Below are 24,490 nucleotides of genomic sequence, written 5' to 3'. Positions count from 1 at the left end.
GTCTTCCCCCATTATGCTCCCTTCAACATTGGCTCCCCATTATGCTGCCCTCCCTCATCATCATAATCATCGTCGTGCTCGAGCATAAAAAGGTCCTTGCTCGTTTGGGTGGCGGCAAAAAATTCGATTTTCCATTGGCATTGATGTGGGGCCAAGTCCAAGCTGGGGAGTTCTGGGGAGTGGCGGCACTGACAGCTTTAAGTTGGTTTTTGTACCTTTTTGACCTTTTTTGTTCTGCTGTCCGTGTGTGTCGGCTTGTTTTTTTTTTTCTTCATTTTTTGTTTAGACTCATTTGCTGGCTTGACTCGAGCTGGCAATGGAGATGGAGTTTCTTTTTTTGGAATGGCAGGACAGCTGCCTGTCCAGGCCTGGCTTCATTATTTTGGCAGACGAAATAAATTGAAAAACGTTTTGAGAAAGGAATACGTGTAGGCAGGCAGCCTGGACATATACAATTTTCTACAAAATTGAATTTGAAAAGCAGCAACAACCATAACAATCAGAGCAACAGCAAGACCGGAAGCAATCAGTGAAGGAGAAGGCCTTAAATAAGAGGGGTGGTGGGAGGTGTTTTTTCCGTCGAAATTGAAAGGTTTCTGATGTGATTAGGCAATGAATTCTCACAATTTTACTTTGCTTGTTGTTCTCATTTTGTATACTTATGCTTTATGACAAATACAAATTGCCCGTTATCGAGAGTTAGTTTTTGGGTTAACAAGGCGTATACGTAATGGCAGAGAATTGACTGACATATGGTAAGGATCTGTTGGAACTGAATGGAGAGAGATTTCTAATAGAATTGGTTTCATTTGTGGGTCAACTATTGAATAGAAGCCTCATTGGCTCCATTAACAATTTGGGAACCGCAAATAAGTATCCAAAAAGGAACCCTTAAGGTCTTTCTAATAAAACAAATGATTGAACTGAACCCCTTAAATCTAGTGATTTAGTGTGATTGCTCCCTATTATTACAGCTGACTGTTTTGTTGCACTTTTCGCCATCCGCCCCTTCAATAAGCTGCTGCCAAAGTTCAGGAAACTTTTTCGATTCAATACAAACAGCAAGAGGAAGTGGGGTTCCAGAAAGTAGGGTGACAGGAAACAGGAAGTATGGCTGTGGCTGTGGGTATTGGGGTGGTGAGGTAATGCAGCAAATTGTTAAAACAATTGCAACAATTTGGCATCGAAGTGCATTTGTGGGGTGCTCGCTATTGACACAACGTGACCAGCCATCGTACTCTGAGAATTTACTGAGAATTGGTTTTTCACAGTTTCCTCTTCCCTCTTCCTGTTTTTCCCACCATCTGCACCCTTTTCGGGGGCACTGTATATTGGAGGCGCCTCAGCCTTATTCATTTGAGTTTTTATTGTTTGGACTTTGTTTTATGGCACGACAAATTGTTTAACGTTCAATCAATTTAATTAATTTGCCCAGCAGCTGGATGAGGAAATATATATTATTTTTGACCAAGCAGCCGGAAAATGAGTTTTCCTTGCGCTTTTCCTTATTGAGTTTTCTTTTTTCGTTCTTTTCACAGGTGAATTGCTCCTTGGTCCTCAGATGAAGAAAAATGAAATGTTATGCAAAGGAGCAACGTGAGCACCGGGGAAAAAAAGAATCAACATTAATCACAGCTCAGCAAATATTTGACATTTGCCAGCCTCTTTGGCAGATTGTCAAACGGGGGTAGGGGCAGGAGGAAGTGAAGGAAAGATTGGAGGGATGGGTCTGGCTTATCCCCGAATCCCGACTCAAGCATCATCTTTTGTTGCCATGTTTCATGTTTTTTTCTTTCGTTGCGCGTGTGCTGGATGTATATGTGTATCTTTGGATGCTTCGCATTCCGCTACACATAACAGCCTTGTAAACCTATTCACATGTTAATAATTAGGAGTTAGGAGGTTAGGAGTTAGGAGGCCCATAGGAGGTTAGGAGGCCCATACGGAGGAACATCTAAACAAATTTCAAATTTCAATTGATCTTTTGTGGCGATTTCTTCGTATATTCCCATACTGGCATTGGGTGCAAATGGAATTATTTATGCGGGCTATTCTATTGATTGGCCTTGAACGTGCTGCATGGGTCTTCTGTGTGGCTGTTTATGCTTGAAAAATTCTCTTATAGATTTGCCCCAAAAGGTTATGTTTTCAATAACTCAGTAGAGGAAATAGAGCAAAAGTAAATTCACTGGATGACGATATATGATACAATGAATGGAAACAAACTCTTCCTTTAATGTTTTGATTCCCAAAAAACTTTGACCAACTCTGACAAAAAATATTATACCCATAAATATTATAAAGTTCCTTCAAGATATTATCAAAAGACAAGTTACCAAAAAAGATCGTAAAAAAGTGAACTTAATTTCAAGGCACTTTTCAATGACCAAGCTGAATTTGTGTCCTCTTATTGTGTGTCCCTCTTTTTTAGAGGGTCTTTTGCTGGTTAATACCTTTTCAATACGAAAGCACCAAGCCAGCAGCTGGCCATTGCAGATAAAAATTAATGCGAGAATACATTTTTATTTGTTGTATTTTTTGTTGTTGGTGGGGAAGATGCCATCATTATTATCAATATACAATAAAAGAAAAGCATAAGGCAAAAGTTTGGCAGAGGGGGCACTTAATTTGCTGTCATTTAACTGGGGAATAAATGGCCAAGACATGCGGCTGCAACCGAACCCATTAAGATGCCGCAGAGCCAACACCGAACACAGAAGGCGGAAACGTAGGATGAAGTTTTGGCCTATATCGGACTTTTCTTCGTATTTTCTTTTTTTTTTTTCAATTTAAGACAGAGACAGGAAGAGATAGAGTAAAAGAGAGAGAGAGAGAGAGAGTGGCATAGACAGAGGAAAGAGCATTTTTATTGTGTGGCAAAGTGGCAACAAACATTGAGGTGCTATAAAGTTACAGCAGAAGCAGCAGGAACAGGAAGAGACCACAGCTGACTGAGTGTCCAAAATGGCTGTCACACATACACACACATACACATACACAGATACAAATGCAAATCACACAAATGCGCACGTGCTGGCATTCCCAAATTGTTTTCACTCTCTCTTTTTCCCAAGCACATGGCAAATGTCTGCACTTTTTCCTCAGCTGTCTTGTACCCAAATTGAATACGATTTGAATTACGAAATGTTTGTTTGATGTATTCTCTTTTTCTCTCTCTGCTTTTTTTTACCCTTCTGAATGGGGTATTATAGGTTTGAGAAGAGCTTTGCCACGGCATATATTAAACACTTCATCTATAAGGGTAACAAGAGTTTCAGCATTTCCCATGTCATTTTTTGTACGGTTTATTTGTTTCTGTCCCACAAATTGCTTTTTAATGCCATAGTTATATCCTCTATTTTTTGTGCCATGTAATTTCCTGACCAAATTTTATTTGCTTTTTGGCTAGAAGAGTAATCACTCTCTTGCTATCTCTTGCAGTAATTTGTAGTTTGTTTTCAGACCAAAACGATAGGCTAATGGCTGAGTTTTGTTGGGTAATATGTATTTAGGAGATTTTGTTTGTGTTTAAATTGAATTAAAGCTGGTGACAGTTCGACAAAAAAGTTACGATCTATGGGACGGTCCACATAAAGATGTATGGATGGATAAGGTGATGGGATGGTCCCTAGCGGATATGAGCAGGAAAGTGATTTTACGGCTTGTTAAACGTTTACATTTTTAACGAAATGAAGCTCTAACACTGCCAAAAGTCCTGTGCCCCTGACCATTAAGCCCTCTCGTCTTGCCACACGTATGTGCAGCACTTTTGTGGAGCCAACTTTATGAATAATTGAGCGGTGCCCTAAGTGGCAGGCAAGCAGGCTGGATGGCCGCCAGGCTGCCTCACTGAGCTTTTTTATGAGCAGCTCTCTCGCGCGCTTTCACTGTGTGAAATAAAGGACTCAAAATGAAGGAGAAAATGCGGAAAAAGGTTTCACTCTTCACAAAATAAGCATCATTGAATTTATTATGATTTTTATGCAAATTGCTGCTGCTGCCTGCTGCCTGCATCCCCAAAGGGGCGTACGATGAATGCAATTAATGTGGCATGGCAGGCAAAGCAAAAAGGTTTTATGTCCCTGCCACTTAGCCTAACGAAGGGCTTTTTCACCCAGTCAGTCAGTTCCAGTCCCTCCAAGATTCTGTCGCAAAAGGTCACCATCCAGAGCATGTTTCTGTCCAGCTAATTGCCAACTGTCTCCCGTTTTGAAATCTGTTCAGAGAAAGTGCGAGAAAGTCGAGAAAGCCAGGAGAGGATTTAGCAGCAAAGCTGCTGACAGCTGTGGCTGGGGATAAACTTGGGAACAATATTTAACAGAAGCTTTTGAATATGTTAAGATAATTCCGGGTGAAATGAAGTGCCTCGAAAGTTGGTTAAAAGTTCTGGTAAATTAATGTAGATGTTCTGTTTATTTAATGCATATTTAATGTGAATTTATGAAGCTTCTCGCAATTGGTAGTGGCATGTCAAACGCATAAAACAGTATCACGTATGCCACAGAATATTTCTCCCCCACAGAGATAATAGTTTATTTAGATGGAAGCAGGAACCTGCTCCTTCTGTTTGTTTTTCCTGCATTTGACTTCCTGCCACAGGCGAATCAAATATGCCACTCACAGAAGCCCCGAAATGAAATTGTACTTAATTTGCGTGATGCGAATCAAAAATCAATGAGAAATACAGCCGCAAATCAATATCCCCCGGAGTCATGCACACAAACAAGTGTGGAATCAGCACAAACACGAGCACACACAGCTACTGATACAGATGCAGACACCTGCAGATACAGACACGGATGCAGATACTCTCGTACATATATGTCTGACTGATTGGCTTGCATGTGTAATGTGGCACCTGCCGTCAACAGGAGGGTTAAGTGGAATTATGGCCGGGTCTGAGCCGGCTAAAGGTAAATGTGTTTGGCACTTGTGGCCGAGGCCTAAGTGGTCCTGATTGGGCGCATGCTTATAGTCTTTAATATCCACTGTAATCTGCAATTAAGTTTGGGCAAAAATCAACGTGATTTTTATTTAAATTGGAGCTATAGTTTGTTTTCTTTTAATTAATATTTTAAAGCAAAATTCATCACTCAATCTTATTTTTCTAAAGTTTGTGCCCCTTAAAAAGTAGTTTCCTTTGAGATTTGTGCCACAATGTGTGGCTGACTTCAAAGGGGCGTGTTGGTTCGTTGACCCTACCACATGGCAACATTTCTTGGCTGCATTGTAAATAAGCCAATTTCTGCTTTTAGCTGATGATGATGCTACTGCTGCAGCTCCATCTTCTGTGGTCTCCTTCCCATTCTTCAGCTACTTTTGTAGCCATCCTTTCAGCCATCTTTAGCTATTGCTGCAGGTTCCCTCCCATCTTTTAACAATGCTGCTACTGCAGCATCCTCCTCCAGCTTCTCTTCCATCTTCCACTGATGATTCTCTCCTATCTCTGACTGCTGGTACTGCCATTTCTGTGGATTCTGGCAAACAAAGCTCCATTTGCTTTGATATTTACTGCAAAATATTACGTATACGTCGTCTTCGTCCGGGGGGCAGCACCAGCAACAGCAGCGGGTTTTTAGCGATGCTTTCAGAAAACTGCAATGAAGGGGGATATGAGTGGAAGCATGACATGCTGACAGCTGCGTTGTAAGTTCTGTTGTTAGCTTGTCGCATGAATTTGGCCAAAACAGAACACACACATACAAAAAGGACAGCGGGAAAGGATACGAAGTTGCACATGTGGCATGGGGCACGAGTGCCCTTAATTGCGTTTGTGTCTGCTGACTCACATTTGAGCTGCGACGAGCTCCGAAACTAGAGAGTGGAAATAGTAAAAGTGGCAAAGTAGTGGAAAGCTGCTTAAAGTTTGATTAGCTGACAATGGGGCGTATGAGCAATTTCGTTGGCAATTCAAGTGGTTCCACGCTCAGGGTTTTTAAGAGTCTCTCTCTCTTTCAGGAAAATACAATTACGAGGAACATGCAAAAATTGCAATTCGATCTATGCCAGCGATTTGCAATCGAATTACAAAAATGCTGCAAAAAAAGTGGGGGGATTCACTGAAGTGCCAAAATTCAATTTGAAAGCTTTCTGCCCTCAGGGGCATAGGCGTCGGCATGGGCCATGGAATGGCATGGCATTCCATTGGGTGGGCGAGGCCGAGGCGCGTAAACAGCAATCAATCATGGAGCATGCAGCAGCGTCAGTCGGAAGCAAATAAGAGCCATGCAGCAGCAACTAGAAACGGTAAATCAATGATCAAAAAGGATGCAAGGCCAAGGACAAAGTGTCCTAGCAAAATATGAAAAATCCTTTTAAAAATCATATAAAAAATCCTCATCTAAACTGGGTCTTTAGATGCAAGCATTACTAAAAAAATCGATATGTAACATTTGAAAATGATATGAATATACATTGAAATATATATTTCCATTGAACAATCTATCACACAGCAAAAGCCAAGCAAAAGTTTATCATCGGAACCCACAAAAGCCAAACAGCTCGAGGCTCTTTCCACATATTATTTATTAAAATAACGTTCTCTTTTCCTCCATTTCCTTGCCCAATCGTATTGACACTTCCATTGTTAGGGTTTCTTACCCCACCAGACCACAGCCCACTCTCTCGAATGGTCATATCAGTGCATAGCCAGAACGGATGTCATCGTTATCATGGATGCAGCACTCAAGCTGGCTATGGGATTGTCAATTGTCAAACTGATTGAGTGTAAGGCAAATGCTCAGCGGATGCGGAGTGTTGGTATCCACTCACACTTTTGTACCATGAAAAACTGCATTGCCAAGTGACTGACACTGGCAGAGAGAGAGAGAGAGAGAGAGAGAGAGACTTCCTCCCACCCATGAATGACTGACTGACTGACAAACGCTTGAATGCAGTTCCGTCCTCTGACTTGACAGACTCCTACGTACTGCTGCTTCTTCTCTCATGTGACTTGTTTCGCTTGCGTTCATTGCAAATTGTTAGATAAATGGCAAAGTCGATCCAGATTGGCAATGCATTGTGTTTTTTGCCGGCAATGCAAGCGTTTCTTTGAGTGATTTCAAATGTCTCGCGGGGAATGGGGACTTCCATCCTGCCCTTCAATTCAAATGCAACATTAATCTTCATTAAGCTATTTGCAACTTCCCTTCCCACTCCTTTGCTCTCTTGGGAATTATTCAAGGTCTCTTGGAGCATATACACACACACATACATACCAGCAGCAGAAATATTTAAATATGTGTGGGTGTGTGTGTGTGTGTGTGTATAAGCTGCTGGGTCAAACTCAATTTACCGTATTAAGCGATTCGAGCGGAACAAACAACAACAATTCAAACAATAGTTGAAAAACCCACAAAAGTTAACAAAATGCAGCAAAAGTTTAAAATGCTGTAAATTGCATGAAATTGATATGGATGAAAAAAAGCCAACAAACGAGCGGATAACTTCATGGATCGAACTATTAGATATCCTTTGATTAATGGACTCTTTCCATGACAGATCTGGGAAACTTTTTGATGCCGATGAATAATATATTTAGCATATATTTTTTGCAGCTTGAAAGCGGTACAAAATCATGAAACTCTCTCTGAAAAAGGGTATTGAAAAAAGAAAAAACCACACATCTGAGAGGATGGATAACTTTGCTCGGTTTGGGGGCGCTTTTCCAGGGCTCTTCGGATTCAATGACCGTTATGGAAAACTAAGCCCGAAATGTGTTTGATGCGGGCTTCTATGCGTGTTTTCGTGTGTATGTGCATGTGTGCTCCGCTGCGGCATGCACCATATTTGCACAGTGGTACAGTGGTCTAGAGCTAGCTTTTAGCTGTTTCCAACAATGCTGCATACAATTTTCAATTAGTTTCTGCCCAGTGTCGGGGTGAGTGTCGACAGAGATGCTTGGCCCAAGTGGCGTATGCGCAATTCCCTGCTATACAATGTCAACGCTTTAAGCTGACCCTTTTTCCCTATTCCAATCGCAACTTCCTATCGCTATTCGGTATTCCTGCCTGCCTGCCTGTACTTGAAAGCCATCCCCATCACGCTCTCATTCTGCCCTCTGTACATTCCCAAGGCGCCTGGCAGTTTGCAAATTTTCGCAACTCTCTGGCGGCACTCCCGCACTCTTCCGCTGAAGGAGCGGCCAACAAAGCGCATCAATTGCAACTTTTGTGCGGCATTTGTGTCGCTGATTTAGAGGCGGAATCGGTGCCAGGGCACCCGACTGTGCGGTAGGCGTGTGCCATTGCAACAGCAGCGCATAAATATTGCAGAGCGCATAAAAATCACACTTAATTGCACGTTTTGTTACTTTGTTGCCAGTCCGTGCTGGTCGCTGGTCGGCGGTCCATGGTCCATGGTCTACTCCCCACTGTTGCTGGTTAACTCCCCAGTGACCACCCCCCGTGGTGCGCTCCTCAATGGCGGAATATGTCGTTTATGGTCTGCTGTCTCTGTCTATGTTTTGTATGTGGGTGTATTTTTTTTTTGCTGTGGCACAGTTTGGAGTCTTGCAACATACTTTGCGGCACTCTATCTTTCTTTTCACTCTCTCTGTTTCAGGCTTTCATTTATTTAAACGTCAGATATTACAGTTATCTCCGAATTGTGGCTGGAAATGAGGCACTTCGTGCCTTGTCACATAGCCAAAATGATGGAAAATCGGTTGTGCTTTTCTCCAATAAGAGTATCTCAGCTGCACCTTGCTACCAGTTAAGCTTCCTGTCTTGCTCGGGTTTTGCTTTGTTGTCAATTAAAAACACTTTTATCTGCAACATTGTTTTGTGGGGGTCCGCCGGGATATGGCAAGCCATGGACCTCGTGGCTGCAACAACTGCGGTTTAATGTTCTACCGTACATGTGTGCGTGTCCGGGGTGGTGTTACTTTCATGTGTTGTCTGAGCTGTGTATGGGTTTTACTTATATAATGGTAAATGTTAGCATTAAAGTTATTAAAGTACTTTAAGGTTTTCGTTGTCATTTAAGGCAATTTATAGTTTCATAGGTATCACGACTTTTTGACAGGTTTACGGCTATCAATTTAATTCATTTTAAATGAAAATCGAATCAAATTAGCGATATTCCAGCTGCAATTCCATATAATCTTTGTAGCTTTCAATTTAATTCATTAATTTTGCGAAATGTATCACATAATTTGTTTTAATTTTCAAAATAATTTCATCCCAAAAAAAGGAAAAACTCATGAAATGGCACTCATAAAAAACTTAAGCAGGGTCTCCATTTTAGCTTTTTGTGCAAACCAAGCGAAAAAATTTCATAGCATACTTATAAGGGCACCAACAAAATTTCAGCGGCCACAAGAGGAATACCCTAAATAGAGAAAGAGGTAGGGGGAGAGAGGTGGAGAGTCATTAGGTGGATTTAGTTGAGTCGGCTATAGCTTTTGCTGCAGTTTGCGGCTTTCTGCGACGCTAGATTTCGCTCTGGCGGGCTGTAACAAGTTGTTTGAAGAGCTCTGTGACGGAATTTTTAGTGCTTCCCCTGAGTGGGTTATATATATGTTACGAGTACTATGCTTTCGTTTTTTAGTAACTGACCAAGCACTTGCCAGCAAATGTTGCTGCTGCTTCTGCATTTGATGTGCATTTGTTCATTTCCAGACCAATAATAACTTGCAACTGCCATCAACCTTAGTCAGCTCATAAAAATGCACAGATAGACAGACACACGAACAGCTGCCTGGCTAGGCAACATTTTTGTTGATGATTCTGCAGCATTTTTATGGGAGAGACAGAGAAATCTCTTCAGGAGAAGGAGCACAGCACAGCACAGCACTCTGGAACAGCTTTAAACGGCAGCAGCAGGCCATGGCTATTGGCATGCATAAAAATAAGAATGAAATATTGTAGCTGCTGGAAGGCTTTTGCTGCTCCATCAGCATCGTTATTATTGGCTGATTTGCATGGAAATTATATGCATTTTGCTCTCTTTGGTCCATACATCTTCTGCAGCAATAACCTCTCTGGAGTCCCTAAGCTGGCAGTTCATTATAAGGCCATTGCTCATTTCTCGGGTCTCGTTGCTATGGTGCTGCTGCTGGCACTGGCAAACTCATTTGTCAATCATTTTGTCATAGTTTGTCAGTGCATTTCATCGCTTTTAAGATTTTCATTAATAACTTGGCTGACACTCTCAACAAGTTAACAAACTTTTGGCCAGAATACGGAGAAAATTCCACTTGTCAATCAATTGTCAGGCAAAGGAAAAAAATCCTCATAAAAATATGCAAAAGTAACGAAAGGAATTTTTACGAGTACTTGGCAAAAAGTTTTTCTGTGACAGCTGGAGTTTGGAAAATTTCATAAAATATTCTTTGGGGGCACTTGTTGGCATGCACTTCGAGGGTGTGGTAAGTGTTGCGCCTTGTTTCACCTTTGCCCCGTTCGGCTCAACACTTGCCACAGAAAGTAATTTCATGCTGGCGTCGACTTTCATCAAGCAATTTTCCAGCATATTTCGGATAGTCCCCACCACTCCCACAAAAACTCTTCTACATTTCCAGGGCCAGGGCCATCGCCGTAGCCTGTTTTTCCATTTCCTGTTTGCCAGCAGTCAACCATCAACCTCCTCCGACCACAGACTTGACTTGATGAAGTTTTGTGTTGGCAACTAGTCTTCTGTCTCTAGGATCCCAACCCATCCCGCTTCTATGGATCCCACGGCTCTTTCCATCTCATCTCCTGTCCCTCCTGTGCCTCAGGGTTTGGGTTGCGAAATTGCAAATTTGTGCTGCAAAATGCTTGTGGCTTTTCCTAGGCTTTTTCGTAGTTATTTGCTTTCAATTGCTGCTTAATTAACATACGACATGCATACATATAATCTCCTGCATAAGGTAATAAATATGTACACATTTCCATTAGACCGCAACTATTTTTACAACCAATTATATAAGTCAGCAAATGCTTGGTTTTAGCTACGGGAATTCCACATGGATTTGTGGTAATTGAAGTGGACTTGAAAAGAGCAACGATGTGGTCGAGAATTAGCCATGAATGAGTCATAAGGGGATCAATGAACCTTTTATGAAAGTCTCTATTGATTTCAGAGCTTTACGAATTTAAAGTACCTTTGATATTTTTTGCTGGTATTCTTTTAAATATCTGGTTTCTCCTTTAAGCTACTCGATTCCTTGATATTTCCATTAAGCACATTGTAAATTCTTATACCGTGCTGAATTACTTTCTTCAATCAACAGCTCCAATGAATGCCAGTAAGTACACACAACCTTTTAATGATTACCTTACCACCTGCATTACATTCTTTTTTCCACACAGGACAAAAAGAAGGTCTTAAAGAAAGGGACATACTTACTTTCATTCGCGGACAGGGCCACAGGACGATGGTCTTATTATAATCGTGTGCCAGTTGTTCGGCCAGCTGATGACAGTGACCCAAGCTGCGGGCATCGTTCCAATGATTCCTCTCCTTCCAGTCTCCTGCTGACAACTGACTCACATTGGCCTCCTGCTGATGATGATGCTGCTGCTCCTGCGGCTTCTGCTGATGTTGCTGACGTGGCAGCTGCCTTTTGGCTGGGTCAATGTCCACATTTCCAGAGCTATTCCCATCGTTTCCATTTTGGTTCAGGATCAGATTCAGGTTCAGGTCGACGTCGGTGTCTGCATTAATGCCCGCATTTAAAGTCTTTATAACGCTGGTGTATTTCGGTAGCTCCAGTAATTTAATGAAGCCACTTAAATCTGTGCGTTGGCATCGTCATCATCAGTGGAGAGCAGTGTGTGGCAGAGTGGAGGGCAGACCGAAAAAAAAGAGAAACATTTTATGTGGCATATAAAAAACTTGTGCATATTTAAGCCAAGACCTCAGTGAGTCTCTGTGTGTGTGTGCTTAAGCGGTGTAGTAACTGTTACTGCTGATGAAGGCAACAGTCATGTCCTCAGTGCTGTCTGCCACAGCAGCAGCAGCAGCAGAAATTGTTGCTCCTCAAGTGTACCTCTCCTCTTCTTTGAGGTTCTGCGGGCATTGCCTGCTAACGGGTGCCTAACGTCTGACAGTGCAAGTAACTGGCCAAGTATCCGACAAGTGGACAGAATTATGAATGCCTGCGATAGAGCCCAGCTCTCTAGGCCATGTTCTTGATGTGCTTCAAGTGGAAAAGGGAGAAGCAACGGCAACGGCAACAGCACTTGTCGGAGCGTTATGCTTCATATATAATTCCACAGCTAGTAAAAGTCTGCTCATGAAAACTATATATAACTATCTGTAATCTAAAATACATAAAATACTGTGCTAATCCCCGAAAGCTTAACAACTTTCGCTTGTAAATAATGTTCGTGATAAATTAAAAACTTTTGCGTGGAAAAAGGCAAAAGTTTCATTCAACTTATGTACCCTCAATATTTATACCCGAAATTAGGTTTGCACTGATGATTAGTTCTTTAAATGAATTTGGCCATAGATCGCGATAAGCTCAGAGTTTATTTCACTCAGCGCAGAAAGTCCCTTTTTAATTTGCGGAGACTTTGTAGGGAGCTGGAGACAGGGTACAGAGGACATGGAACTGAATGTCTTGGAAAGTTGCCTGTGCTATGCTGTCCCCCGTCTGGCTATTTGTTTTATTCTTTCATTTGGCTTTCTTGGTCCTCAGTTCTCTTTCCACAGTCCTTAGTTTTCCGTTCTTTTTTAGTTAGTTTTGAAAGTAAACACGGGTGCGCGAAAGTATCCTCTACACATGGCAAACTTTTGGCGCCAAAGTTTCTGTCAATTGCAACAATTTCTGTGCGTGGCGGAAAGTTTAAATTTGATATCTTTAATTTCAATGCGAGGTGCTGTCCTCTCCTGTCCTCTGAGGTGTCATAAATAAAAGATAAAACTTTCTAACGAATGCAGTACATCTAAATTGATTTAAGTGCCAGGGAACTGACAGAGAAATTCAATTTGCAAACCAAACCAAAACCATCCCATGCGATGCGACAAATAAATTCCATTTGCCTTAATGTACATATGGTAGCTGGTTGTTGCTGTTTTTTATGTTTTGCAAAATATTGAAATTGAATCTAGTTGCATATGGCTTCCCTTTCTGCTCCGCCTCTGCTTGCCAGCCAGTGACAATTTATGGGCCAGAGAGAAGACCCTATGGCTGGCAAGTGCACAAAAGCCAACAGGAAAAAAAATCTATAAATTGTATCCTTTTGCCTACCTCAGGACGAAATTAAAAGGATACCCGACCGGGTCTGGTTCTGAGAAATAGTTGCATAATATATGTTTTGTAAGAGACCATACAATGGCCGGGGATTGATTGGACTTGGATGCTGCTTACACAAGTCCATTCCAATTGAATTGAAAGCATTGCACATACGACATGTTGTGCAATTATTCTCGTAATTGATATCCAAGCAATGACAGCCGCTAATCCTCTGAACAAATCTCCCCTTTTAAATTTTCTGTTCCTTTCTTTTTTTCTCTCTCCGTCTCTCTCTCTCCCTCTCTCTAGACTGCCAAGTTCTCTTGGCTCTTACTTAGCCATTGGCTTCTCCCTTCGGGCAGGAGTGAAAAACTATCATAAAACACTTGAGCTGTGAATGCCTGGGGGGCTCTCAAAGCCAAGGATTTCTTTTGCCTGGCTTTAATAAAATAGTAAGTCAGCCACAGCCCAAGCCACAGCCACAGCCTGAACAGTTCTCAACAAACTTCGAGTGCGGAAATTGTGAGTTGTCACAGGCAGGGGCTGCGAAAATATTTATGATACGAATCGAAGGGGGCAAGCAAGTGGCAGAAAGGGAAGAAAGTTTTCCTTTTGCTTCCTAATTGAAGGAACTATAATTAAAGTTGTAAGTAGTAGCCCTGGAAACTATAAAAAAGTCAAGACTATTGCACAGTCCAGGCTCAAAGAAAGGACGTGCTTAAATTAGTTTAAATTGATGGGCGGAAAAAAGCGTGGAATATTTATACAGGGAGCAGAAAAAGCGCGAAAAGCGGAAAGGGAAGTCAGCCATAATGCATGCAAATTGAGTTTGCAGAAAGCTTAAGCTAACAGAAAGGCGAAAGGCTTTCCCTTCGAAAGATGCTGTAAATTTTAGCTTTCATCTTTTTTGTAGTCATTCCTTTAATATTCTTACAATGCTCGGGCTAATCCCCTGTTATCCCCATTTTCGGCCAGCTTGATCTTTAATTCCTATCGCTTGATTTGTACGAGTATTTTCCCACTCAATTAGAAAAGTTCTCCGATGGCTTCCACTCTGCTGCCTTGGCCAAACATTTGCCCCAAGCAAACAAGCTGCCAATTCATCTTCATAAATGGGCCAAAAACCCTCAACCATGTTGTGGACCTTCCTATTTTTTTTTTTGTTTGCTGCCTGGAAGGGAAACTTGAGCTGACAAACACAAATCATCGATAAAACACGATGTGTAAATGCATGTTGGCAGGGATTTCCATCAGGGGTTTACAGCCAACAAAATGTGTACCAGACACAGGCTTTTGATGTTGCCTGATGATGTTGGTTTTTGGTCGATTTTTGTTGTGTTTTCGGGTGTTTTTGTTGTTGTTTGTTTTTGTACTCACCCACATCACGTAGAAAATCGACGCTGACATTAGACAAGTGCAGTTGGAAAAAGTCGAGAAAATTGTGGAAACCCTGTTGCACATGCATCATATCCGTGTGCAATGATGGGGGTATTAAAACGCCCACCCGTTGGGCTTTGGGGATTGCTTTTTGGTGTGGTTTCTGCTGTCTTCTTTGACGTTTTTGCTTCTGATGTTGCAAGTTCTGTTGCAATTGTTGCTGTCTCTTCTCCTCTTGTTGCACCTTTCGCTGCTGTTGCTGATGATAATGTTGCTGCTCTTCTTGCCCCTTATCTGGATGTTGCTGTCGCTTCTGTTGCTCTTTCTGCTGTTGCTCTGTGTCCTGTTGATTTTGACGTCTCTGACGTTCAGCTTCACGCGCATTACGTGGGTTCCTTCTGAATGATGTTGCTTCTGTGGCTGTTGCTGGTTTCCAAATTGAATTGCTGCTAAGTGTTGTTGCTGTTTCTGCTGCAGCTGCGGCTGTTGCTGTTGCTGCTGTCGTAGCGGAAGTCCACGTAGCCACAGCTGTTGATGCTGCACCAGATTCACTTGCTTTCTTGGCCGTTTGCAGGACAAGGACACCCAATGAGGACACCGAAATGTTGGCTGGCTGAGAGATGGATCTGGAAGTGGTATAAGATGAGGAGGAGGAGGAACTGATGTAGGAGTTGGTTGTGGTAGTGGCAACACTATGGGGGGAATTGAGAAAGAAGAAGGCTGTCAACAGCAGAAATAATTTAGCAATTTGACAGATTGTTAACTTCATTTATGTTGCGTATTTTTCTGTGGTTTCTGGCGGTTCGTTCTTCTTGTTGTTGAAGGTTTTTTTGTTTGCTTGTTGGCGGTTTTTCCGTTGCTGTTTCTGTTGAATGTATTGCTTTTGTCCTCCGAGTAGTTGTTGCAATTGTGATGCTTGGTTTCCTGGTGCTGCCTTGCCTTCTACTTTTTTTAGCCCACTTCCAAGCAAAAGCTGAGCGGGCCCTTCTTTAAAGTCCACTCTCAGGGCCCTTTACATTTTGATGTTGTAGTTGTTGTACTTCCTGTTGTTGTTGGTGTTTACTGAGCTTTGGTTGTTAATGAACGTTGACGTAGTTTGGTTCGAATTTCCCATAATTGTGATTCTATTTGTTGGCAAATTGCAGCCTGCCTAAAAATGGAAAAGAGGGGGAAAAATTTGCATTTCTCATTAAAAGTTTTCAGTTGAAAAGATTTTAGTTGCTGTTTTCAAGTGGTGGATAGTAGGAGATTCAGGAGAACTGAACAACAAGGACATTGCAAAAGCATAATACAGGCATAATAGGGCATACTGGAGAGCAAACAAAGGGACAGAAGTAGTCTACCCTTCATACTGATGCCTTTCTCTACCTTTAATCATTTAGCTTTATCCCACTTTTTTGTGCCGTCATTTCCAATTTGTTTGATGACAACAGCATTTGCTCCATATAATTTAAGATTCACACACCTGACGCCTTGATTTATTGAGAGTTTTTCATCACAAGCATCTATATCCGGGTTCAGGGACTTCGCCATCTCGCCTCCACACACACACACACACACACACACACACACACACACATTTCCATTAAAAAATGTGCACACAAATTAATTAAATTAAAATTTCAAATTAGTTTAAAAGTTCCGCTGGCACACGAACATCCACACCCATACACATACAAGACTATACAGCCAGACAGGATACGGATATAGCTATACACACACACGTATATACAGGGGCTAGACACTCACACAGTCTGTCACGCACGCGCTTCCGTTGACGTTTGTACTGTTGGCAGCATTTTCATGCACGCTTAAGCATTCACCCACACACGAGCATATAGCAACTTCATACACCCACACAGCCTATGCATACATGTATGTGTTTAACCTACGAGAGCGAGAGAGAGAGAGAGAGCCACTTCCAAGCTCTGCATAATTCAGGGCGCAAATTCTTTTGTAGGCCTGTCTCTGGGCCATAAAAACCGTATTGCCATAAAATTGATTGTGCCTAAATAAATATTTTGTAGGTTTACATATCGTCTTCCACATATAGAATTTCATTGAGGCATTGGTCCTAGAATTTCATTGAGTTTTTTCGGCCTCAAAATAACATTGAGTTCATTGAGGGATTGGAAGTAGACCGAAGGCCAAAACTCTTTTTGGCTTTGCTTTTCCCAGTGCGTAGCCCTCATTTCGCCAAAGCCACTCCAAGGAAAGGGGGAAGCAGCCACCCAATTGAGGAAGCGGAAACCACCTAACCAATCACCCACACTCTCACCACCCACTAGAAACACGTTTAAAGTGTAAAGTTCATTCCATTCTCTCTTCTATTCCTGGATGCCTGGAGCTCTAGCTCTCTCACCTGAATCACTGCCAATTCTTATGCTTGATTACCTGCGTAACGCATTCGTGCGGCAATATATCAATTCATCAACATGACAGTCTAAACTTTCATTTAGATATTAAAAAATATTGTGGCACACAACAGCTTTATGCCCTGTGGGCATTGTCATTCGATTGCCCGGAAATGATTGATGCTCCTGCTTTGTTGTCAATGGGCCAAAATAAATAATTCTGCTGCCCCCTACCAAAAAAACAGATTTCCAGTTGTCGTTGGTAACGTAAATTGCCATACAATGACAATGCCCCAAGATATGGCTGCTAGAGGGCAATTGTCAAAAGTGTGAAGGTTAAAATTGGGCCACGGCACGGGGCCAGACACACACACATGTTGGCCTCCCAACTGCCTTTTATTAATGATGGATTGGGCTCGCCGTATAGTAAAGCAGCAGACTGGGGACCTATCTAAATGGAGGACTAAATGAAAATGGGAGGGCTCTCGAATAAAGAAAACTTTTGTGAACAGACAATATTGAAATTTTGTGGGAAAATAAATATCCAAATTAAGTTTGATTTAATTTTTAATTAATATAAATAAATAATTTGGTGCTTTGTTAAATGTATTTATTTATTTATTTATGTATTTAAAGGAAATTCAATTATATTTAATTCAACTCAAATTAGCAATTGAAAAAGTGCTCTCAAAACATTCTCCAACGAAGGAAAACCACAGGATAATTCCACCCACAACTTGACCTTTCAACCTCTTATCCCTTTCCATTGTGTTCGACGGTAAATGCAATCCGAAGCAAAATGAAAAACCTTTTTACCCTAACGAACGAAAGTTAAAGTACAAGTATTTGCAACGACAAAATTGCTTTTAATTTTATGGCATTCTATGAGCAGCGTAATAAAGCAGCAAAATTGCAGTGGACAGCACTGGGTTAGCAGCGCTTGCTGGGATGCTACAGAGCAGGGTAGTACACTGCGTAAGGACTGCGTATTGGTTGGGTAGGAGTAGGGTGGGGCTGTATAACAACCATTGCTGTGATAAACAACATTGACGGGCGAACGGTGGTCGCTGTGCTCCGGCGTTTATATAAATAAACATATTAAAAACTTTCAAGGATGCGAACCATAAAATTGTGAGTGGGGCTTGCTGGGTAAATGCTGGTAGCTTCGCTGGAAGAAAAGCTTTATTTCGTATTGTGGCTGATAGATCTTGGGTGCTGTGACATTTTTCTCTTTTGCACGCCTCATCAGTTCTTGGCACTCTCCTCTCATCTTGTGCTTTGTGTTTATTCTATTTTATTTTCATTCTCATTCTCTATCTCTCTTTCTCTATCTCTCAGTCTCTGTCTCTGTGTCAGTGAGGGATGTTGCCTATTTTCATTTTGTTATTGAGTTTTAGCCCAGCTCGCCCTTTCTTAAGGGCATTATTATTAAGGTATACACAAACATAGAGATAGGGAAGTTATGGTTATGTGTATATGGCCATATTTTACACTGTAAGCGAGGGTATTATTATTTGCATGAGATGTTTGTATTGCAGAACTCTAACCTATCAAAAATTTATCCCCTGATCAGCATTGAGCGGATATTTATTTTTATGCAATCTACGAAAATCGTTTTGCCTATATTCTATAGCTATTAAAGCCAGGATAATTAACGAGGGTATCCAAAGTTTCGGCCTTCAATTTGCTTATTTCTTTATTTTTGGTTGACGGCTTTTGGCGTCGATGGTGCGTATACGCAATGCCGCCTGCCTTCATCATCCTTGTAAATTTATAACCACTTGTTTTGCCGCTTATTTACATACATATTGACACAGCACAAGCGGCAGTTAGTGTGAGTGAGTGTGTGAGCGTGCGAGCGTGCGAGCGTGTGTGTATCCGAAGCATCTTTAATACGCATACATATGCATTGGGCCATGACAGGCTTGAGGTCGAGCCAGGGCCGGATCTGGTCTGCGCTCAAACAGCAGCACCAGCACCGGCGTTGACATCTTCACCAAACTAACAATGTGGCAGCGAAGGAGTGTATGTGGATTCTCCAGATAGAATGGTTGGATGGCTGGCACTTAGGACATACAAACAAACCCTCAGCCACATTTATCAAGGGTCTGTTAGGTGTCTGCGTCTCTGCTTGTCTGCTTTTCAGGGCTTCGGCTTTATTTATCATATGCTTTCGGTTATGAACGGCTGTTGTGGACCCTACACACATGTCGTGTGGGGTCTCTTGCGACAAAGATCTTTAAAGTGCCTCAAGATGGGGCCATAAAGCTCTCCCTTGTATACAACAAATTTCATTTCTCCCTTTTGCATACTCGTAGTTGTTTGTTCTCCCCAAACAGATTAAACTGTCTTGTTTCTTCTTTATACATTTCACCTTCCTTCTGCTGGTGTAGCTCATGGATATGGCGACTTGATCTGCCCTTCCGAGAATCCATAAATTGTCATGCATTGCCTCCCTCTTCTGCGTTCTTTACTGCTTTCTTTTTTTGGTTCTCTGGTTTCCTCATTTTTCTGTTAGTTTATTTTGTTGTTCCGGGGATAAATTTATATGCGCCCTGGGCAGTGTTGTCAGTGAGTGTAATAACTCAATTATGTGGTTGTCCTGGTTGCATACAAACATATGTAGCCAGCCCCAACGCTCACTCTGCCTTCATGGGTTTTCTTTTGTGTTGAGTGTTTTTATCTTACGGCTGTCTAATCCTGTCCCCAAGGCTTTTCCTTTTTTTTTTTTTTGCTAATCGCTAGCTACCCAGAGAACGTTTTTGTTTTATTTCTCTGCCACTCAATGAATGCCAGAATTTAGTTTCCCAGGGATTATTTGTTTGCTCTTTCACTAATTTCAATTTAAATTGTGAGGCTGCCCGAAAAACTTTGTCGCGATAAATGCGGCTAACCAATCTGTCGGCTGCTGGCGGCCACATTTCCCCGTTGATTGCGGTCGTGTTTGAGGTAAGGGTATCCTGAGTGACTCGGGTTTTTGGATGGCGTTTTGGGTTGAATTTTTGGCGTGGGTTTTGTTTTTGGATGAGGCGTCGATGGAATTTGGATAAAGTTTGGTTGGGGTTTGGATTGGGTTGTGGGTTAGGGTCTCTGAATCTCCGTATGGGCTCGTTGCAAACAAATCGATTCGAGGCGCCAGATAATGAAAAAAAAACATGAAAAGCATTTTCAACTCGGTCTTGTTTGCTTTTGAAGCTAGATTTAAGTCATTTGAATTTAGAAAATGCCTTGATAATAACGTTGTTTAAATATAACCACAAAGATTAAAAAAAGATTTTGATTATTCTATCATCATCAACTACATGCAGAAGATATCTTTAAGGTCTTATATGTCTAATGTGTTTATAATCCTTTGGCATATATCATTACCAATAAATGTTTTCTTCTCGGAAACATTTTGATGGAATTCTCTCGTAATGAAAAGAAAACATGCAAACATTTTCACTCGCAAAACTAATAAGATATATGTACATACATACATATGTGAGCAGAGTATTCTTTAATATTAATTGCCTTTAAATAAGAGTATAACCCCATTTGGGTGACTTTTTTGACACTCTTTCGAGTGTTCCTTTTATCTCTCAAATGTCTTTAGTTTGGTGGTTTTCTTTTGTATATATGTATGTATGTACATATCTTTGACAAACCCTAAAAACATCCCACTGGCTATATTCTTGGTATTATTTTGGTGTCACTTTGTGGTACATAATGGAATGAAAACATTTTCAGCTCAGTTTTGCTGTTTATTTAGGAGAAGATCTGGCGAATTGGTTAAAATAAACTTGTTTTACTATTCCGCTCGATGTTTCCAACTCCTTTGAAATGTAAGCGAGTTCCCTTTCTCTTAGTTTGGATTAAGCTTTTAAATTCCCTCCATTTTGGTAAATTCTTTTGAATAAATCTTTAGCGGGAATCCAACAGCCTTTAGCTGTTATGTCCATGGTACGAGGAGTATCATTCTGATTGCATTCCGTGGTTATTTTGTATCTGCTTGTAGTTGTTCTTGTTGCTGCCTGCCATTGCCGCTGCCGTGTTATGGCTGTTGCTGCCGCTGCTGTTGCAGAACTTATATAAAAATCCGCCCAAAGGGATGCTGCTGCGTTACTGATGCGATGCTGATGCTGATGCCGATCCCAACTCGCGTGTGCAACTCATGTGTCTTGTTTTGGCCACCGCCGTATAAGCCACGCGACTGGTGTTTCTCCCTCCCTTTCCAGCTCATCGTTTTTGCCATGCTGGCGGTTATTTATGTCTAACAGAAAAGGACGGGCCTCAGTAGAGGGTGTGACAGAGAGTGAGAGAGAGGGGGCGAGTGACACATGTAACGCTTGAAGCGTCGTGCGAAATTTTTCAACATTCGCGCGCCCTTTTTTCCCTACCCCACCCCACCCGTTGGTGGTCTTGTGCCTTGGGTTAGTCTACTTCTTGTTCTTCTTGTTGTTGCGTGTGTGTTTTTATCTTTATACTATTTTGTATGCCCTTTAAATAGGGTATTACGATTTGGTCTAAATATTTGCGAAAGCATAGAGTAGTAGCAGAGCTTTAAGACTGTAATGTTATCAGTGTCTTATCTATCAATTTGGCTAACATATTTCAACTATACCTGTTCCGAATTGAACGACCATATTATATATGTACCTCTCATAAAAATGTTAGATCTTAGGGCATCCAAAGAGTCGAACCCTAAGGCTACTTTTTCTTTCTTGTTTTTTGCTTTTTTTTTTTGCCTACTTTTGGCGACAAAAATCTCTTGCGCAACTTTGAGAGGGAGAGAAAGAGAGAGAGAGTGATGAAGCGAGAGGGGCTGGCGGAACGAGAGGGAAGGAAGGATTGCTCCCGTTTTGGGTTTGGTGCTTTGTTGTTTATTACCGTTACAGCTGTTGGACCTGCCTGTCTGAGCGTGTCTGTGCATGTCTGTGCGTGCTCTCTCGCGTTGCGTACGTATGTATGTACATATGTGTGTGTGTGGGTGTGGGCGTTTTTGTCGTTTTGTTTTTTCGTCTTTCCGTCTCGTTTGTTGTTTGTGCAAAAAATTAGTGGCAAAGTGGCATGGGCGGCATGCGGCATGGGAGCCGAAAGAAAACAACATGAACTTGAAGGCGTCTGCAGAAATTTTTAGTTACATGTAGGAGATCCAAGCGCTGCGGTTCTTCTTCAAGAAACAGTTCTTAGTTTATGTTCCCCTTGGTCTTGTTGTTGCTGAATGTTCTCTTCTGAAGTGTTGTTATTGTTGCTGAATTTCCCCTCTTGGAGTGTTGTAATTGTGGGCAAAGGAGATAACTTTTCTCATAATATGTATTTGTGCCTTTTGATTGCCATAAATGCCAATTGACATGAATGGGTTTTCTTTGCCTAACCTTGGCTTAAATCAATGGCAGACCGAAAAAGAGAGGATTTTCCCAGGATTTAGAGTAAATTCTTAGGAACTGTATTTGTATTTGTGTGTTGCTTAAAGAGGGGGGAAAACTTCTCAATGAAATGGAAATTTCAGGAAGAACTGTTCGTCATATTAAAAAGTTGTTCCTCTTGTCTTTGATTTTGCATTTATTAGTGGATTTTTATATATCTATAAACAGATTTCCTTTGAATTTAATTTATTCTGAGTCCCCTTCTCCCTCTGCCTGTCTTTAAACTTCATTCATTTTCTTTTTTGCCGCCTTAAAGGAAAAATTTATTTTTCCAGCACAGCAAAAACTCTGCAATGGCAACAAAAATTTAAAATAATTTCCATTACATTATTTGCACGAATTTATGTAAATTGTGTAGCATCCTCCACTCACACAAATAAATATATACATGGAAATGTTGAGAACTTTTCGTGTTTGTCAGCATTTGAAGCATCCATCATTAAAAAATAAGAGGAATATGAAAAAAGCATAAATGAAAGCTCACAGATAGAACATAGAAATGTGCTCATAATATCATCATTTCAATATATGTATATGGGTACCTATTGAAATATCTATATGCAGGTTCCTTTTTCCTGCCTATGGGTTTATATAATCTATAGAGCATAAATAAATATATGTGTATATTAATATTTATAAAATGTACCTTTAGGGGGCTTTTTGGTATCAGTTACAGTTTCAAAAACCAAATCAACGTTAAAAGCAATTTGCATATAGACGAAAATGGCAAAAAACGCTGCTCGTTTTACCAGGAGATGCAGGAGAGAGCTGCTACCCAACATTTTTATTCGCATTTTATTTGATTTGCGCTTAGCTGTGTCTCGCGCTCGCTCTTTCTCATTTTCCCTCTTTATTCATCTGCAATCTCTTGGTTTTCCTTTAAGTGGAGCTCCAAAGGAAAAAGAGCTCGAAATAAAGAGCCTGGGAGCACGGCACTTAAACCGAGTAAAGGTAATAAAGGAGGAAAAGTCAGAGGCAAACGATTGCTTATTTCTCCACTTTGGTTTGGTTTGGTTTTCCCTTTTTCTTTTTGCCGCAGGTCGATATCTATGGATTTCCATACACGATACATAGATACATATAGGATGATAAATGATTTACGACTGTTTGTCGGGTAATGTTAGCCAATTAAGTGAACTGTGCACGAGTATGGCTAAGTAGATACATGAATCCTTATGGGTAGCAAGTGTTTTTTGGGGCAGGTAGAGCGGATGTGAACTAAAGAAACAAATCGAGTTTGTGTGCAGGCAGAATGGGAATGACTAAGGACATACATTGTGTGTTGTGTCATCGTTCAAGGAGTTCAAGAAATCGAATAGAAAGTAGTTTGAGGTATAGGATATTATGTGTGTAAGGAGCTTTAGTTAAGTTAGTAATTCATCCTGTAAGTGTATCTTTAAGGGTTTTCTCTGCTTTATTTAGTATTGTAGATAATTTTCACTTAAGACAAAACAGTTAATGTTGTCTGTTATCACCTTCAAATTTAAGAACACTTCTTTGGAGAAACCTCTTCCAGGAGCTCATTCTCCTAAAAACCCTCTTCAATTCTATTTAAACCCTTAAATTTGTATGTTTATTTTATTCATTTCGTTTCTCACTCAGATTAAACCCTCCTTTGGTTCACCACTTGCCTATGCCATCTTTGATGGCTTAACCAACTTAGCTGACAGCTCAGCCCACACACACAGAAAACCAGCCAGCAGTCACAAACACACCATAGATATAGAAGAAGACATAGAGGGTGGAGAGTTCTTCTTTTGGTCTACTCATTAGTTCGCCAACAACTGTATGGGGAAAGTGTTGGTCGAGTGCCTGAAAATTTATGCAGCCAAATTTGTTTGTTTGTTCGGTGAGGGGCGGCCAATGCTAATGCCAATGCCAATGCCTGGACCCCATTGGCCTTTGCATAAATTTTCCTGGGGTGTTCCCAGACCATAAACATTTTGAAATTCCATTTCGAATCCACAAAAAAAATATTCTCACATTCTCAGCTCTCCTTCTCTCGCTCGTATCTCTGTTGAGAACAAAATTTAATTATGCGCACGCAACAAATTTGTTTTTCCTTCCTCAATGATTTCCACATTTTCCTTTGGTCTTTCTTTCCCCCTATCTGTTTCTGTCTGTGTGTGCCATTTGTATTCGTTTTTCCCCATTTTCTTTTTGGGCTTTTTACCGATTTTTATTGC

The 24,490-nt window shown here is 41.1% G+C and overlaps 1 protein-coding gene across 6 annotated transcripts in view; it reads right to left on the bottom strand.

Moving 5' to 3' along the window:
• The window catches only part of LOC111072286, a 61,464-nt gene that overhangs the window by 26,516 nt on the left and 10,458 nt on the right, over positions 1 to 24,490 (bottom strand). For all 6 annotated transcript variants that reach the window (XM_022364038.2, XM_022364081.2, XM_022364090.2 and 3 more), the window contains exons 3-4: positions 14,543 to 15,692; positions 11,332 to 11,720 (exon numbers count right to left, since the gene is read on the bottom strand). In XM_022364038.2, coding sequence (XP_022219730.2) covers positions 11,332 to 11,720; positions 14,543 to 15,311 — 1,158 coding nt within the window. In that variant the 5' untranslated portion in view covers positions 15,312 to 15,692. The remainder of the gene's footprint in view (positions 1 to 11,331; positions 11,721 to 14,542; positions 15,693 to 24,490) is intronic.

Source organism: Drosophila obscura, unplaced genomic scaffold (assembly GCF_018151105.1).
Source record: "Drosophila obscura isolate BZ-5 IFL unplaced genomic scaffold, ASM1815110v1 contig_4, whole genome shotgun sequence".
NCBI lineage: Eukaryota > Metazoa > Arthropoda > Insecta > Diptera > Drosophilidae > Drosophila > Drosophila obscura.
This window is presented reverse-complemented; position numbering and strand designations above follow the sequence as displayed.